The 19801-nt window shown below is 47.5% G+C and overlaps 1 protein-coding gene across 2 annotated transcripts in view; it reads right to left on the reverse strand.

The window, feature by feature from the left end:
• The window catches only part of NDRG1 (N-myc downstream regulated 1), a 121038-nt gene that overhangs the window by 11460 nt on the left and 89777 nt on the right, over positions 1-19801 (reverse strand). For both annotated transcript variants that reach the window (XM_040354994.1, XM_040354995.1), the window contains 5 exons: positions 18847-18903; positions 15370-15470; positions 12271-12327; positions 9288-9339; positions 2267-2314 (listed from right to left, as the gene is read on the reverse strand). In XM_040354994.1, coding sequence (XP_040210928.1) covers positions 2267-2314; positions 9288-9339; positions 12271-12327; positions 15370-15470; positions 18847-18903 — 315 coding nt within the window. The remainder of the gene's footprint in view (positions 1-2266; positions 2315-9287; positions 9340-12270; positions 12328-15369; positions 15471-18846; positions 18904-19801) is intronic.

Here is a 19801-nt window from a genome sequence, read left to right on the forward strand (position 1 = left end):
TGCATGAATCTATCTATGGTCGCCGCTGCCACCCCTATGCAGGTGTCTGGCCCCTTTTTGGGTGCCGGGAGCCTGAATTACAGCGGCAGGGTATTTTTTGGAAGCACCTGATTAGAGCTGTAGGCTCTAATAGGCATCCAAAAAGGTAAGCAGCAGGCGCCATGCTGGGCGCTCACAGTTCACTCAGCGTTGTGTTAGGAAAGCAAATGAATATGCGCTTTCCTAACACTGAACCGCCTCTCAGCCAATCAGGTGCTCGGGTCTGTTACCTGTCACCTGATTGGCTGAAATGACAGGCACTGTTATTGGACGCCTATCAGGTGTCCAATCATAGCAGAGGACGGGAAGAGAGGACGGGAGAAGACATTGAGAAACATGCAGGACACCGCCGTGACCCGCTACCCCACCGAGAGTAAGTGCCGGGCTGGCGGGGGATGCACACTGGCAGCATTTGATGGGCACAATAGCGGCAATTGATGGGCACACTGGCAGCAATTGATGGGCACACTGGCAGCAATTGATGGGCACAGTAGCGACAATTGATGATCACAGTGTCAGCAATTAATGGGCACACTGGCAGCAATTAATTAGGTACAGTAACGGCAATTGATGAGCACAGTGTCAGCAATTGATGGGCACAGTGTCAGCAATTGATGGGCACAGTAACGGCAATTGATGAGCACAGTGTCAGCAATTGATGGGCACAGTGTCAGCAATTGATGGGCACAGTGTCAGCAATTGATGGGCACACTGGTGGCAATTGATGAGCACACTGGCGGCAATTGATGGGCACAGTAGCGGCAATTGATGGGCACAGTGTCAGCAATTGATGGGCACACTGGCGGCAATTGATGGGCACAGTAGCCGCAAATTAATGGGCACAGTAGCGGCAATTAATGGGCACACTGGCGGAAAATGATAGGCACATTAGCGGCAAATGATGGAAACAGTAGCAACAATTGATGTCACAGTGGCATCGTTTGATGGCACAGTGGCTGCACTTGATGGGCACAGTGGCTGCAATTGATGTTTTTTTTTTCAGTTTGTTTGCGCCCCCCCCAAAAAGGTTTGAGCACCAGCCGCCACTGCTCTCAGACCTGCTGGCTTATAATGATCCTCCACACCTGTGCACTCACACAGGCTGCAGGCAACTAGCAAAGCCAAGACACAGGATTGAAGGCCCCTCCCACCCAAGGTACTTCAGAACCTTCAAACTCCAGGCCCTGATCTGGGATTGCGAAACCAGAGAAAGCGCGCAGAGTTTTCTTCGCTCACAATAAACACACCAAAGCCTATCAAACCATAACTTTGAGAATCCTGTGTCCTTTCTGTACCATATTACCAAACTCACACTGTGGCACTGGCAGGGCCTCACATTGTCACAATATATACAGTGCCTTGAAATTTTCCCCATTTTGTCATGTTACAACCAAAAACCTAAATGTGTTTTATTGGGATTTTATGTGATGGACCAACACAAAGTGGCACATAATTGCCAAGTGGAAGGAAAATGATAAATGGTTTTCAATTTTTTTTTTTAACAAATAAATATGTGAAAAGTGTGGTGTGCATTTGTATTCAGTCCCCTTTACTCTGATACCCCATAACTAAAATCTGGTGGAACCAATTACCTTCAGAAGTCACCTAATTATTAAATAGAGTCCACCTGTGTGTAATTTAATCTCAGTATAAATGCGGCTCTTCTGTGAAGCCCTTAGAGGTTTGTTAGAGAATCTTAGTGAATAAACAGCATCACGAAAGGCCAATGAACACACCAGACAGATCAGGGATACAGTTGGGGAGAAGTAAAAAGCAGGGTTAGAATATAAAAAAATATCCCAAGCTTTGAACATCTCACGGAGCTCTGTTCAATCCATCATCCGAAAATTAAAAGAGTATGGCACAACTGCAAACCTACCAAGACATGGCCGTCCACCTAAACTGACTGGGCCGGGCAAGGAGAGCATTCATCAGAGAAGCAGCCAAGAGGTCCATGGTAAGTCTGGAGGAGCTGCAGAGATCCACAGCTCAGGTGGGAGAATCTGTCCTCTGGATTAAAAAGGTGCTCAATCCCCCTGATGAGTCACAAGACCCTGTGATGTAACGCGTAGGGGAGGGGCAGATTTGTTTAGCAAGACGATTATGCATCTTTCACAGAGAGGCATGAAGTAGCTGTGGTTTTATATGATATACAGCACCATCATCTTCAGCTTTGTAAGCTACGTATTGTGCTGCTCAGTGAATGGGGAGCTTCCTTGGGTCTTACCTTCAGCAATGTGGTTTTTGTTGGGTCCAGCTTTGAATTACATTCAACCTAAAATAATGAAAATAATAAAAATGTTACCCTATTTATCCAGGAAGTTCCTGCAGTGTGTGTATTACTACTCTACATATTACCCATAATTCAGAATAAATACACTTAGCTAGATTCACAAAGAGTTAAGCCGGCGTATCAGTAGATACGCCGTCGTAACTCTGAATCTGTGCCGTCGTACATTTAAGTGTATTCTCAAATTGAGATACACTTAAATGTAGCTAAGATATGACTGCCTGCGCCGTCGTATCTTAGCTATCTAGTTTCGCCGGTCGCTAGTGGGGTGAACGCTGATTTACGCCTAGAATACGTAAATCAGCGAGATATCCCTATTCACGAACGTACGCTTGCACGTCGCAGTAAAGATACGCCGTTTACGTAAGGCGTTTTCAGGCGTAAAATTAGTCCAACAAATAGCTGGCCTAGCCAATGTTAAGTATGGACGTCGTTCCCGCGTAGAATTTTGAAAATTTTATGTCGTTTGCGTAAGTCGTCCGTGAATGGGGCTGGACATAATTTACGTTAATGTCGAAACCAATACGTCCTTGCGGCGTACTTTGGAGCAATGCACACTGGGATATGTCCACGGACGGCGCATGCGCCGTTCGTTAAAAACGTCAATCACATCGGGTCACGAATCATTAACATAAAACACGCCCCCCTGTTCCACATTTGAATTAGGCGCATTTAGGCCGGCCTATTTACGCTACGCCGCCGTAACTTAGGAGGCAAGTGCTTTGTGAATACAGCACTTGCCTCTCTGACTTACAGCGGCGTAGCGTAAATGTGATACGCTACGCCTGCACAAAGATAAGCCAGTCTTTCTGAATCTGGCTATATAAATACAATTGGTCCAGTGCAACAGTTAAATCTGCAATCATCTTTTATGTATATATATATATTATCATGATCAGAGCTAAAAACACTTTTATTAAATTAATTTAAATGAAAAATGTTAAGTAAATAAACCCTCTTTTTGAAGTTACACCTACAGGTAAGCCTAGATTAATTTTTAGTTGTTAGTTAGTTTTTCATGACGAGAAAAATGCCATTTTTTAAATTGGTCATTAACCACTTAGTAACCGCCCTATAGACAATATACGTCTACAGGGCGGGTGGTTAACTCTAGGAGGGCGTCAATGTACGTCCTCCCAGAGTCCGTCTCCCGCGTGTCCCCTGGGACGCGCACACGGGAACATCCGTGACCGCCGGGTCCAGAGGACCCGGCCGATCACGAATCGCGGTAAACGGCCGCTGATAGCGGCCGTTTACCATGTGATCGCTCCGTCCAATGACGGAGCGATCACATGTAAACAAACCGGCGTCTTTTGATGACGCCGGTTCCTCCCTCCTCTCTCTGTACCGAGCGGTACAGTGTGAGAGGGGGGAGCGCGGGTGTCAGCAGCGCTGTGGATGGATCTGTGACTATTGCAGTCACAGATCCATCCATCCCTGCTCAGCCATCCCTGAAACCCCCTGCAATACCCCCCCTTACAATACTCTGCAATACTCTGCATACCCCCTACAATACTCTGCATACCCCCTACAATACTCTGCAATACTCTGCATACCCCCTACAATACTCTGCAATACTCTGCATACCCCCTACAATACTCTGCAATACTCTGCATACCCCCTACAATACTCTGCAATACTGTGCAATACACTCTGCAATACCCCCCCTACAATACTCTGCATACCCCCGGCAATACTCTGCATACCCCCCTGCGCAATACTCTGCATACCCCCCTGCGCAATACTCTGCATACCCCCCCTGCGCAATACTCTGCATACCCCCCCTGCGCAATACTCTGCATACCCCCCCTGCGCAATACTCTGCATACCCCCCCTACGAAATACTCTGCATACCCCCCACCTGCGAAATACTCTGCATACCCCCCACCTGCGAAATACTCTGCATACCCCCCCTGCGCAATACTCTGCATACCTCCCCTGCGCAATACTCTGCATACCCCCCTTCGCAATACTCTGCATACCCCCCTGCGCAATACTCTGCATACCCCCCTGCGAAATACTCTGCATACCCCCCTGCGAAATACTCTGCATACCCCCCTGCGCAATACTCTGCATACCACCCCCTGCGCAATACTCTGCATACCACCCCCTGCGCAATACTCTGCATACCACCCCCTGCGCAATACTCTGCATACCCCCCTGCGCAATACTCTGCATACCCCCCTGCGCAATACTCTGCATTACTCCCCGGCAATACTCTGCATTACTCCACGGCAATACTCTGCATTACTCCCCGGCAATACTCTGCATTGCTCCCCGGCAATACTCTGCATTGCTCCCCGGCAATACTCTGCATTGCTCCCCGGCAATACTCTGCATTGCTCCCGGCAATACTCTGCATTGCTCCCCGGCAATACTCTGCAATACCCCTGCACAATTACTCTGCGCAATTACTCTGCAATACCCCCGCACCAATACTCTGCAATACCCCCGCACCAATACTCTGCAATACCCCCGCACCAATACTCTGCAATACCCCCGCACCAATACTCTGCAATACCCCCGCACCAATACTCTGCAATACCCCAACACCAATACTCTGCAGTACCCCAACACCAATACTCTGCAATACCCCCGCACCAATACTCTGCAATACCCCCGCACCAATACTCTGCAATACCCCCGCACCAATACTCTGCAATACCCCAACACCAATACTCTGCAATACCCCCGCACCAATACTCTGCAATACCCCAACACCAATACTCTGCAATACCCCCGCACCAATACTCTGCAATACCCCAACACCAATACTCTGCAATACCCCCGCACCAATACTCTGCAATACCCCCGCACCAATACTCGGCAATACCCCCGCACCAATACTCTGCAATACCCCAACACCAATACTCTGCAATACCCCAACACCAATACTCTGCAATACCCCAACACCAATACTCTGCAATACCCCGGCTAATACTCTGCAGTACCCAGAAAATACTCTGGGAAAAAAATGCGTTTTAACCACTTCCCGCCCGCCGGCCGTCATGACGTCCTTGACTTTGTGCAGGGATATCTGAATGATGCCTGCAGCTACAGGCATCATTCAGATATCATTTTTTTCAGCCGGCGATTTTCTACACCGTAAGAACAATCATGTCGGCTGTTCCGCCTCTTGATCGTTCTTACGGGAGGCGAAAGGGGACGTCTCCCCTCCCTTCTCCCTCTGGTGCCTCTTCTGACTCACCGCTACGATCGAAACCAGGATCGTTTTATTTTTTTTAATTTTTTTTCAGGCTTCCCAGCCTAGAGGTGAGATGTGGGGTCTTATTGACCCCACATCTCACTGTAAAGAGGACCTGTCATGCTATATTCCTATTACAAGGGATGTTTACATTCCTTGTAATAGGAATAAAAGTGATCAAAACATTTATTTTTGGGGAAAAACGTATCAAACTAAAATAAATAAAGTGAAATGAACAATAAAAATATTTTTTTTTTTTAAAGCGCCCCTGTTCCTGCGTGCTCGTATACAGAAGCGACCGCACACGTAAGTCCCGCCCACATATGAAAACGGTGTTCAAACCACACATGTGAGGTATCGCTGCGAACGTTGGAGCAAGAGCAATACTTTTGGCCCTAGAGCTCTTCTCCAACTAAAAAGATGTAACCAGTAAAAATATTTAAAGCGTCGCCTATGGGGATTTTTAAGTAGCGAAGTTTGGCGCCATTCCACAAGCGTGTGCAATATTGAAGGGTGACATGTTGGGTATCTATTGACTCGGCGTAACTTCATCTTTCATATTATGCAAAAACATTGGGCTAACTTTAATGTTTTTTTTTTTTTAAAAGCACAAAACCGTTTTATTTCCAAAAAAACGCATTCGAACAATTGCTGCGAAAATAACGTGCGCGATAAAAAGTTGCAACGACCGCCATTGTATTCTCTAGGGTCTTTGCTAAAAAAGCATATATAATGTTTTGGGGTTCTATGTAATTTTCTAGCAAATAAATGATGATTTTTACATGTAGGAGAGAAATGTCAGAATTGGTCTCGGTGCTCCAGAACGCCTGATGGTGCTCCCTGCATGTCGGGCCTCTGTATGTGGCCACGCTGTGTAAAAGTCTCACACATTTGGTATCGCCATACTCGGGAGGAATAGCAGAATGTGTTTTGGGGTGTAATTAGTGTTATGCATATGCTGTGTGTGAGAAATAACCGGCGAATATGAACATTTTGTGAAAAAAAAAAAAAAAATCTTGATTTTGCAAAGAATTGTGGGAAAAAATTACAACTTCTAAAAACTCACCATGCCTCTTTCTAAATACCTTGGAATGTCTTCTTTCCAAAAAGGGGTCATTTGGGGGGTATTTGTACTTTTCTGGCATGTTAGGGTCTCAAGAAATGAGAGAGGCTGTCAGTACATCGGATGTGATCAAATTGATAAATTTTCAGTAATTGGTACCATAGCTTGTAGACCCTATAACTTTCACCCAGACTAAATAATATCCCAATTTTTTTTTTTTTTTTACCAAAGATATGTAGCAGTATACATTTTAGGCCAAATTTATGAAGAAAAATTAATTTTTTGCAAAATTTTATAATAGAAATGAAAAAAAAATCATTTTTTTACAAAATTTTCGTTCTTTTTTCATTATTAGCGGAAAAAATAAAAACCGCAGAGGTGATCAAATACCACCAAAATAAAGCTCTATTTGTGGGAAAAAAAGGACAAAAATTTCATTTGGTTACAGTGTTGTATCACTGAGTTATTGTCATTCAAAATGTGAGAGCACCGAAAGCTGAAAATTGGTCTGGTTATTAAGGGTGTTTAAGTGCCCAGTTGTCAAGTGGTTAAAAACGATCGTGTGTAGGCTCCAGAGCATTTTTCACTTCTCACTTCCCCTTTATAGTGCCGTCATACGTGTTGTACGTCACCGCGCTTTGCTCGAGCATTTTTTTTCCCACGATCGTGTGTATGCAAGACAGGCTTGACAAGAATCACGTCGAGTAAAACGTCGTAAGGCTTAGGGCTTACCTGTAGGTGTTTGCAATATCTCCTAAACCTACACGGTTTAATAGATATTTGCCAAAAGCAATGCACCGTTGTCTACGGCGCATGCGCACTGGGAATGCCGGATTTGGGAATGGCTAATGCCGGCTTTGATGGCGCATGCGCAGAGTGACGCTCCAGCCAATCACAGCGCCGGTGCGGCGATACCCGCAAGTAACCTTCCGGGGAGATGTCTGCGGCCGGAGGGTGAGATACGAGAACAGCTTCGGGGGCTTCGAACTAAGGTAAGTAATTCACAATGAGCTAGTATGCTAGTCATACTAGCTCATTATGGCTTTGTCTTGCAGGTTTTTATTTATTAAATTCTGGGTTTACAACCCCTTTATTAGAAACACTATGGCCCAGATTCAGAAAGATTAGCGTATCTTTCTGCGGGCGTAGCGCATCTCATATGTGCTACGCCGCCGTAACTCAGTCAGGCGAGTAGTGCATTCTGAAAGATCTTACGCCCGAAGTTACGGCGGCGTAGCGTATATGGGTGGGCATAAGCCCGCCTAATTTAAATGTGGATGATGTGGGCGTGTTTTATTTAAATTACTTGTGACCCCACGTAATTGATGTTTCTTACGAACGGCGCATGCGCCGTCCGTGAACGTTTCCAAGTGCACATGCTCCAAATTACGCCGCAAACTTACGTACAGCCCTATACGCTGTTCGTACGTTTCCGACGTCCATACCTAACATGACTTACCACTGCTTTATGAGGGGTAACTTTACGCCGGAAAAAGCCCTACGTAAACGACGCAAAAAAATGCGCCGGGGCGGACGTACGTTTGTGAATCGGCGTATTTACCTAATTTGCATATTCCTCGCGTAAATCTACGGAAGCGCCACCTAGCGGCCAGCGTAAATATGCAACTAAGATACGACGGCGTAAGAGGCTTACGCCAGTCGGATCTTACCAAAATTCTGGCGTATCTTGTTTTCTGAATACAGAAAAAAGATACGCCGGCGCATCCTAGAAGTTACGCGGCGTATCAATAGATACGCCAGCGTATCTTTGTTCTGAATCCGGGCCAATGTATTTAAAATTGTAGCCAACAGGTGACCAGCTCCATGTAAGAGGATCAGCTCTCTAAAGTCTGCTTTACAGATGAAATGTAAAACAGACCAGGGAAATCAGATTCCACAGACTGCAGAGTCAGGTAAAGAGGAAAGACAACCCCATAGCTCCCAACTGTGCCTGATTTGGAGGGACTGTCTCTTTGTCCCTTATTCCTCCTAATTTTGGTATGATCTATATAATTGTATTTAAAACACACTTTTTATCCTTTAAAAAGTGTTTCCCAGTGCTAAACCCGCCGCGATCCTCGCGCATGCGCAGTAGGGAATCGGGCAGTGAAGCCATCGGGCTTTACTTCCTGATTCCCTCACCGAGGATGGCGGCGGAAGCACCTGAGGACCGAGCGATTGCTCAGCCTCGGCTGCTGACATCGCGGGCGCGCTGGACAGGTAAGTGGCCATTTTTTAAAAGTCAGCAGCTGCAGTATTTGTAGCTGCTGGCTTTTTTAAAAAAAACGGCGGAACCTCCGCTTTAAACTTTTTAAGAAACTGTCTGAACTTGGCAGCCAGGGAGGAGGAGGAGTCACTTGAGCTATTGAGCTCTATAAATAACAAGCAGGAAAGGATAGCTTAAAAAAAGGGACTAGAGCTTCTACTTCTGGTCTGAAATACAAATACAATATAATTTATTGTATATGCATTAGTTCATATTTACCAGATAAAAAAAAAAAAGTAAAAAAAATATATATTTTTGCATTTTTTTTTTTTATTCCTGGCCTTAGTAAAACAGAAAAAATTATGCAAAATCAATATACAGTAAATTCCTTTTCAAAGGCCAGCTTTTCCGTGAAGTTTTCCCATAACTGAATCCCAGCAATTCTGTATTATCACACTTGTGTCTTGCCAATATTGATACATACCACTGCGTCCACGGCAGGAGAATTGTCACCAACCACCAGCAGTGCAGGACACCTACAACACAAAAAACACCAACATGAAATAAAGTGAAACACCTAAAACACTGCAAAGGTTTAAACTGATGTCAAACAAGTGAATTCAAGAAAACATTTGACTTTCATGGATGGTAAATTTATTTACGTATCGCTATCACCACAGAGGAAAATTGTTATTTTTGATTTGTTTTCTTTGGACATCAGACGCATGTGCGCTTGGGTTATTTTTAACATTTTGGGGTCTACAGAATGAATATGTAGATATATGAAATGTATGTTTATATATATATATATATATTATTTATTTATTTTATTAAAGCGGGGGTTCACCCAAAATTTTTTTTTTTAACATTACATCCAGCATACTAGGCATACTAAGGACATTTAGGACCCTTTCACACAAACGGACAAACGGTCCGTTTATTACAAGTCCGTTTACGGACTTGTAATGTATCCCTATGGGATTGCAGACGTTAGCGGATGATGAATCCGCTAACGTCCGCAACGATCCGCGTCCGCAAAGATCCGCTTTTGCGGACGGAAGAAAACCCTATTTTTCTTCCGTCCGGTGGAACGGATCGGATGAATACGGACACACGGTCCGTATTCATCCGATTCCCCATAGGGGAGAGCGGAGGAGAGACAGGGCGGTCTCTGCACTGTGTGCGGGGACCGCCCTGTCCGCCGATAGCTCAGCGGGGATTACGGAGGAATCCCCGCTGAGCCAAACGGGCTAACGGAGCGGATCAATTACGGATCCGCTCCGTGTGAAAGAGCCCTTACTCTATGCAGATCATTTTTTTTTTCTCCTTACATACCGTTATATTGTCTTTTTTGTCCAGGGCTTCCGGGTTCTGATGACTGCGGGACTGGGCGTTCCTATCCTTGCCTCAGGGTTCTGATGACTGCGGGACTGGGCGTTCCTATCCTTGGATTACATGATTGACGGCTTGTGAAACAGTTCCCCTGTCGCACAACGCGCATCACCAGATTTCCGGAAATAGCCGAGCTGCGAGTCGGCACTATACAGCGCCTGCGCCCGCCATGTAGTGCTGACTGCGCAGGCGCCGTATAGTTCCGGAAATCTGGTGACGCGCGTTGCGCGACAGGGGAACTGTTTCACAAGCCATCAATCATGTAATCCAAGGATAGGAACGCCCAGTCCCGCAGTCATCAGAACCCTGAGGCAGGGATAGGAACGCCCAGTCCCGCAGTCATCAGAACCCGGAAGCCATGGACAAAATCAGAATATAACGGTATGTAAGAAGAAGAAAAAAAAAAAGACCTGCATACTGTAAATGTCCTTAGTATGCTGGCTCTAATGTTAGAAATTTGTTTTTAGGGCGTACCCCCGCTTTAATAAAAGAGGTGATTGTAGCCGCATTAGTGCATTTGTGACAGAGAAAATAGAGTACAGTCCGTGATACTTTTTTTATTTGCACTAACATATCATTTTTCACGTCCATTAATAAATTATTAATAAAAATATTAATAATAATAGCATGTTTTTCTATTTTTCTCTTGTTATTTTGATATTTATTATTATTATTAAAAATCATTATTAATAATAATAATAATAATACAGCTTTGTTTTTCTCTTGTTTTATTTTCTATGAATTTGGAGTATCACGGTATAAATTGATCATAAGCTGTTGTCTATGAGCCTTTTCACTTTTGGTCCCAGATTCAAATAATTTTAATTTCTGTCCATTCAGTCCTGAGACTGATGCCACGTACACACGATCGGTTCATCCGATGAAAACGGTCTGATGGATTTTTCCATCAGCTATCTGATGAAGCTGACTTTCATCAGTCTTGCCTACACACCATCAGTTTAAAAATCCGATCATGTCAGAACGCGGTGACGTAAAACACACCGACGTGCTGAGAAAAATGAAGTTCAATGCTTCCGAGCATGCGTCGACTTGATTCTGAGCATGCGTGGATTTTTAACCGATGGACGTGCCCACAGACGATCGTTTTTTTTCTATCGTTTTTTTAACCATCAGATAATTTTAAAACAAGTTTTTTCACCGATGGATAAAAAACCGATGGGGCCCACACACGATCGGTTCGTCTGATGAAAAGCGGTCCATCAGACTGTTTTCATCAGACGAAACGATCGTGTGTACGCGGCATCACACAGAGCTGTGGGAGGGGCATTGTAGGCTCCACACACTACAGGCTGCCATCAGAGAACTACAGGAGGGGACGGAGACAAGACCAGTCACCCTGCACAAAGGAGAGAGAGCAGAGCTGTGGGAGGGGCTCAACAGGCCCCACCCACTACAGGCTGCCTGCTGAGGGCTACAGGAGGGGATGGAGACAAGACCAGTCGCCTTGCACAAGGAGAGAGAGCAGAGCTGTGGGAGGGGCTCAATAGCCTCCACCCACTACAGGCTGCCTGCAGAGAACTACATAAGGGGGTGGAGACTAAACAAAGTGAAAAGGCAGAGATGTGGCTCTTCAGCCTCCACCCACTACAGGCTGCATGCAGAGAACTACAGGAGGGGGCGGGGACAAGACCAGTCACCCTGCACAAGGAGAGAGAGAGAGCTGTGAGCGGTCTTTATTACAGGAAGGAAAAGTCTCACACTGGATTACTGCACAGATCTGGATGAAATACACAAAGCACGACAAAGGGCCGAATGTATTCAGACATCCCTCCCCTTGACACTATTTCTGGCCCGTTGTTTGTAAACAGCTATGTATTCTGTAGCTTTCCACACTACTGACAATCAGCCAGGAAATCTTTGCGTAACGCTTAACATCTGCTTCTAATATTATATGCACGCAGATGTGGAGCTCCGGGTCATCATCCGAAGAACAACAAAGACTCTTTCTATGCAGCACTGAAATCCGTGACAACAACAGTTCACCATCATTCATGTGCTTGACCTTTGCTGCTAAACCATTGGTTAACGGCTGAAGACAGAAATGGCGCACTTACTTTAATGTCACTGGGTTTGTCCCGGGAATTGGACGTTCAATTTCTAGATCTCTTCGGCTGAAAAATAGAAGAGAATGAGGAGTTAATGCATGTCTACGTAGGCAATGTCTAGCCCCATGGGCTGGGTGGTGACAAGATGGTTCCGGGATGTGACCTCAACAGGGCCAGGGGTCATGTACTCGGTCATGGCTAAAGATTCCAACGCACACTATTCCCAACACACACGTTCCTGTAGAAGAAGCCGTGTGTATAAGTGGGTGCCGAAGCGACCACCGGCTGGTACCGTGAACAATCAGAGCGAGAAATGTCACCAGCACACCATGGGTCTCCAAAGCTGAGCCCAAAGCTTTATTAGGCGATCACATCATTACAGCAAACAGAAACGTTTCGGAGCCTCGCAGGACAGGGCCGTTTGAAGGAATTTGAGGGCCCCAAGCAAAATGGACATGGAGGCCCCTACAACACCCCCCCCCCCCCCCCGCGCACGCACGCAAAGCCCCCCCATGTTCTTTTTTCTTCCCCCCCGGGCCCCCGTCCCTTCCTATGTTCTTTTTACTCCCCCCCGCCCCCCCCCCTTCCACCTGGGTCCGTTCCACACAGCATGAGATTCAGTTTCCTGTTCCCGGCCAGACTGACAGGAAGTGAGCACTCAGTGTGCACTTCCTGTCAGTCCGGCCGGGAACAGGAAACTGAATCTCCTGTACTGCGCGGTACCGACCAGAGTCCGGACTGACAGGAGGAAGGAAGAGGAGCCATGCTACAGAGAAGGGGAAGTAACGACTCGAGGCAGCAGTGCTGCAGGCTCTCTATAGAGCACTCAGGCGGCTGCAGCATATAGGAAGGGCGGCAAGGGCCCTGCTTGGGGCCCCAGGCCAGCTCGGGTCCCCAAGCAATTGCTTGGTTTGCTTGCCTTGTAGCGACGGGCCTGTCGCAGGACTCCTTCACCGGGCCTGTGGCCTGATGCGTGTCACATGTCTGATGAACGGGTCCTACAAGACTCCGAAACGTTGCCGTTTGCTGTAATGATGTGATCACCTAATAAAGCTTTGGACCCAATTCTGGAGACCCATGGTGTGCTGGTGACAGTTCTCCCTCTGTTTTGGCTTAAAGGGGCTGAAAAGGTTCCCTTTTTTTATTTTATTTTTTAAACAACATATATACTTACCTCCACTGTGCAGTTCGTTTTGCACAGAGTGGCCCCGATCCTCGTATTCTGGGGTCCCTCGGCGGCTGTCTTGACTCCTCCCCGCAAGAGCTAACCCCCTTCTGGGAAGTGCTCTCCCAGGGGGGTTACCTTGCGTGCGTGCTTCCGTGATACAGTCGGTGGCCATAGTCGGCGGTGGGGGGGGGGGGCTGGGCCGACTGTATCACTCGGCCCCGCCCCCGATGCGCAGCGTCATTGATTTGATTGACAGCAGCGGGAGCCAATGGCTTCGCTGCTATCAATCATCCAGTGAATGAGCCGAGAAGCAAGCGCATTCACGACGCGGGACTTTCGAGGGCTCAGGTAAGTAAACGTGGGGGGGGGGGGGGAGGAGGCTGGAGGGGCGCTAATCGTCGGATGTTTTTTCACCTTAAAGTGGAGGTTCCGCCGTTTTGTTTTTTTCAGCAGCTACAAATACGGCAGCTGCTGACTTTTAAAAAATGGACACTTACCTGTCCAGCGCGCCCGCGATGTCAGCAGCTGAGGCTGAGCAATTGCTCGGTCCTCGGCTGCTTCCGCCGCCATCCTCGTGAGGAAATCAGGAAGTGAAGCCTTGCGGCTTCAATGCCCGATTCCCTACTGCGCGAGGATCGCGGCGCGTCGTCACTGGTCCCCGCTCTCTCCTGGGAACAGTGTTTCCCAGAAGACAGCGGGGGGGTGACGTGCAAGGCTGGATTCCCCGCGGGGATAAGAACCCGGAAGTGGTGCAAATACCTGTCTCAGACAGGTATCTGCACCCCCCCCCTCCCCCCTGAAAGGTGCCAAATGTGATACCGGAGGAGGGGAGGGATCCAAAAAGCGGAGGTTCACTTTTTGTGTGAACCTCCGCTTTAATGCATAGAATGCCTCATTATTGATATCAGTGGCAGGAATTGTGCCCCATTGTTAATGTCAGTGGAAGGAATAATGTCTCAAGGGCCAGAAAAGGGCAAGCAAAAGGCCACACCTGGCCCCGGGACCACTGTTCTAGGGTAAAAAAAAATAGAGAAAGGCTGCCCTATTGATTTAGTGTTCCTTTCTGTGTCCCATTGGGAAGATTTGCCTTCAATTGCTTTCCCAAAGACACAAGGGCAAGTTGAAGCAAATCTCTTCAAAGTGAAGGGAATTCTCCTTTTAGACAGTTGTCTCCATGGAAAGACTTATAGCTGGATTCAGAGAGAGTTAGACCGGCGTATCAGTAGATACGCCGACGTAACTCTGAATCTGCGCCGTCCGAAATGTAAGTGTATTCTTAAACTGAGATTCACTTAAACCTAGCTAAGATACGACAGCCTGCGCACCCCTGCACACAGACCCCCACAACTACCGGCCAGGGTTGTGGGGAAGAGGCTCTTGTCCTTGAATCATTTTTTTCATCATGGGCATGAGTGGGGCCCCATGTCAAGTTTTGCCTAAGGCCTCACAAAGCCTAGAGCCGCCTCTGAATGTCATTTATGATTACTTGGCATTTTCACTTCTGTCCAGCAGGTGGAGCTTCCTGTCTACTCTTAGCTGCTCTGCTAGAACAAAAAACATCTTGTAGTTTTGAGAGATCACTATTGGACAGCTCAAGTACAGCCCAACGATTTGGCAAGGGGTCGTGGGGGCCAAAAAGTCAATACATCAATGACCAGTGGAGTCATTATAAAGTATATAGCAGTGATGGCGAACCTTGGCACCCCAGATGTTTTAGAACTACAATTCCCATAATGCTCATGCACTCTGCAGTGTAGTGGAGCATCATGGGAAATGTAGTTCCAAAATATCTGGGGTGCCAAGGTTCACCATCACTGGTATATAACATGGCAGAGAGTTATGTCAGCCCTCCACCCATAGATGGGCTGCATGCTGGGACTGCGTGTACACATTGCCTAGACCGCGCACTGCTTACACTCTCTGCACCATTCCACATTTACCTGTTGTAGGACTTCACAAATAGCGCTAGATTATTTTGGTTGATGTTCATGATGTGCTGGCGGTAGGTGTAAATCAAGTCATGGTTGTTGTTGATTTCATCCTAGACAGACACAGAGAAAAATGGAAAGTCTCAGCTGAAAACAATTATACTACAAAGAGCGAGGCCCGCGATTCCCTGCGGCTATGAATTTGTAAAGTAGGTCAGGACACAAGCTGTTTCTCTAGAGCCCCGCCCCCGACAACATTAACAACACCATATCTTTTCACGTACACGCGAGGGCGCGAGGCAGGACCGTGTCCGGACTCTGCCTATTATACCAAGAACAGTTACCGGGATCTGCAATCACACCGCTTGTTGTCTGTGCCAACATTGGCAAAAACAGGGTTTATTTACACGCGCCCGCATGAAATGCGATGCATATGACTTGATAAAATACATTTTATAACTACTAAAAAGTAGAAGAAGAAGAAGAAGTGATTGTTAATCATTTGTTATCCAACGTCATTTGGGTTCCAGTACATCAGTGATGGTTGTGCCATGCTAAAGAATTAAAGGGCAACTCCTTGGGCCAGATCCACGTACATCGGCGCATGTTTACGTCCGGCGTAGCGTATCTCAGATACACTACACCGCCGCAACTTACAGCGTATTTCCCGTATCCACAGAGAATTTGCGCTGTAAGTTACGGCGGCGTAGTGTAACTGTGTCGGTGTAGGGGCGCACAATTAAAATGGATGAGATGGGGGCGTGTTTTATGTCAATACGTCTTGACCCGACGTAATTGACGTTTTTTCTGAAATTAGCCCGCAACAAGCCAATGCTTCCGACGTGAACGTTATTCTACGCAAAGCCCTATTCGCGAACGTTTTACGCAAACGACGTACACGACGGAAAATTCGACGCTGGCCCGACGTCCACACTTAACATTGGCTACGCCTCATATAGCAGGGGTAACGTTACGCCGAAAAAAGCCTTACGGAAACAACGTTAAAAAATGTGCCGGCCGGACATACATTTGTGGATTCGCGTATCTAGCTAATTTGCATACTCGACGCGGAAATCGACGGAAGCGCCAACTAGCGGCCAGCGTAAATATGCACCTTAGATCCAACGGCGTACTAAGACGTACGCCAGTCGGATCTAGCCCAGCTTCAGGCGTATCTTGATTTGTGGATACAAAACAAAGATACGCCGGAGCAACCTAGCAGTTACGCGGCGTATCAATAGATACGCCAGCGTAAACGCTTCGTGGATCTGGCCCCTTGTTTTTAGCCCAGAAAATGAAAACGACAAATTTTATGGTAACATATTTTTAAGGGATATTATATAATATAATATAATAATATACAGGCATACCCCGCTTTAAGTACACTCACTTTACATACACTCGTGAGTAAGGACACACCGCAAGTAAAATGTCCTACAAGTACTGTGCAGATATTTTGCAGCCGGAGTAGAAGGAGCTAAAAATCAGAGAGTATAACCCGCCCTGTTCCAGTGTGCCCCTGACACCCCCAATACAGCCCCTGAGACCCCCACTACAGCCTCTGACACCCCCACTACAGCCCCTGAGACCCCCACTACAGCCCATGTCACCCCCACTACAGCCCCTGAGACCTCAACTACAGCCCCTGACACCCCCCACTACAGCCCCTGAGACCTCAACTACAGCCCCTGACACCCCCCACTACAGCCCCTGAGACCTCAACTACAGCCCCTGACACCCCCACTACAGCCCCTGAGACCTCAACTACAGCCCCTGACACCCCCCACTACAGCCCCTGAGACCTCAACTACAGCCCCTGACACCCCCACTACAGCCCCTGAGACCTCAACTACAGCCCCTGACACCCCCACTACAGCCCCTGAGACCTCAACTACAGCCCTTGACACCCCCACTACAGCCCCTGACTTCCCCACTACAGCCCCTGACACCCCCACTACAGCCCCTGAGACCTCAACTACAGCTCCTGACTTCCCCACTACAGCCCCTGACTTCCCCACTGCAGCCCCTGAGACCTCAACTACAGCCCCTGACACCCCCACTACAGCCCCTGAGACCTCAACTACAGCCCCTGACACCCCCACTACAGCCCCTGACACCCCCACTACAGCCCCTGACTTCCCCACTACAGCCCCTGACACCCCCACTACAGCCCCTGACACCCCCACTACAGCCCCTGACACCCCCACTACAGCCCCTGACTTCCCCACTACAGCCCCTGACACCCCCACTACAGCCCCTGAGACCTCAACTACAGCTCCTGACACCCCCACTATAGCCCCTGACTTCCCCACTGCAGCCCCTGAGACCTCAACTACAGCCCCTGACACCCCCACTACAGCCCCTGACACCCCCACTACAGCCCCTGACACCCCCACTACAGCCCCTGACTTCCCCACTACAGCCCCTGACACCCCCACTACAGCCCCTGAGACCTCAACTACAGCTCCTGACACCCCCACTATAGCCCCTGACTTCCCCACTGCAGCCCCTGACACCCCCACTACAGCCCCTGACACCCCCACTACAGCCCCTGACACCCCCACTACAGCCCCTGAGACCTCAACTACAGCCCTTGACAAATAATAGAGGCTAAGAAAACGGACAGCCGCACTCCAATAGACCTTTCGGTTGTCTTTTGTTGTAAAAACAGAACAAAAAATGCACTACAAAATTGCAGCAAAAAGAGGGGATAGCAGCCAACGCATTTCACACTCTGGATCAGTGCTTAGTCATGGCTGAGCTGTGTCAGGGGTGTCAGGGGCTGTAGTTGAGGTCTCAGGGGCTGTAGTGGGGGTGTCAGGGTCTGTAGTTGAGGTCTCAGGGGCTGTAGTGGGGGTGTCAGGGGCTGTAGTTGAGGTCTCATGGGCTGTAGTGGGGGTGTCAGGGGCTGTAGTTGAGGTCTCAGGGGCTGTAGTAGGGGTGTCAAGATCTGTAGTTGAGGTCTCAGGGGCTGTAGTGGGGGTGTCAGGGGCTGTAGTTGAGGTCTCAGGAGCTGTAGTTGAGGTCTCAGGGTCTGTAGTGGGGGTGTCCGGAGCTGTAGTTGAGGTCTCAGGGGCTGTAGTTGAGGTCTCAGGAGCTGTAGTTGAGGTCTCAGGGGCTGTAGTGGGGGTGTCAGGTGTGGAGAAAGCCTCTTGAGGGGGGAGGGGGTGAGCAGGCAAGTCAGGACACTCTCTACTTTGCAGATAGAGGAAGGAGCTGTGTGTTAGTGGGTGTCCTGACACTCCTGCTCGCCCCCTTCCCCCTCAAGAGGCTTTCTCCACACCAGGGAGAAAGCCTCGCGCTACGGTGTGTAGTTACAGACAGAAGAACAGGAAGTGAGGATTTCTCAGAAGAAATAAGGACATTTAAAAGCAAAATGGAAGGATGAGGTAAGTGAAGGAGGACTGCACTAAGGTAAAGGAAGCTATTTAGGGAAAAACAATATTTCTTTTACAACCACTTTAACTTTCTATAAATTCTTCAACTTACCTTGGCAAAAAGATGAGAGATCACCATTTCGGTTAAGCCGTGGGCCAATCCAGAGAGCTGCAATAGAGAGGCACAAACATAGACAGATGAATAAATCAATGCAAAAATTGACAGAGAGCAAACAAGAACTCACACTGCTACTAAAGCCTCATACACACGATTGGACGTCCATCGGACAAATCCGTGGATTTTTGTCTGAAGTGCGTTGGCCGTGAACTTGCTCTGCATACAGACGGCAGAACATTTTCAGCCAACATTCACCAAATCACGTGGTTTTTCAGCTCTTTGCCGCCGCCCTTTGGGCAACTTCTGCTATTGTTGTCTGATGTTTAGCATTGGTTCTGAGCATGCGTGTTTGTACTTTGGATTTTAGTCCAACGGGTTGTGTACACATGATCGGATTATCCGACGGAACACATTTGTTGTCGGACAATCTGAGAGCATGACCATCCACCATTTGTTGTCGGAAATTCTGACAACAATTGTCCGATGGAGCGTACAGACGGTCGGATTATCCGTCAAAACACGTCCGTCGGACAATTGTTGTCCGAATATCCGATCGTGTGTACGGGCCTTAAAGTGGATGTAAACCCAATTTTTTTTTTTTATGTCACAATGTAGAGTATTAGATTTCCTACCATCTGTGCCCAGTCTTGCCACACAGAGTTAATCCAGCTCTGAGCAATCCTCTTTTATTGTTCAGTGAAAATTAACAGACTTCCAGATAAAAACCTGTCTAAATAAAAAGTCCTTTCCTCTCTCCTTGCTTTGAGTGACAGGTTATTTACATATCTAGCTTGGACATGTTTATCATATGTTATGTTATGTTTATCATGATATGAGGTGGTCCACAGTTCATTGTATATTACCAGGATGTGTTATGTGGGGGAGGGGTGGATTTCTCACTTTTTATACTGTGGATCACCTCATATTATGAAAAACATAACATAACATT

This window comes from Rana temporaria, chromosome 5 (assembly GCF_905171775.1).
Source record: "Rana temporaria chromosome 5, aRanTem1.1, whole genome shotgun sequence".
Lineage (NCBI taxonomy): Eukaryota > Metazoa > Chordata > Amphibia > Anura > Ranidae > Rana > Rana temporaria.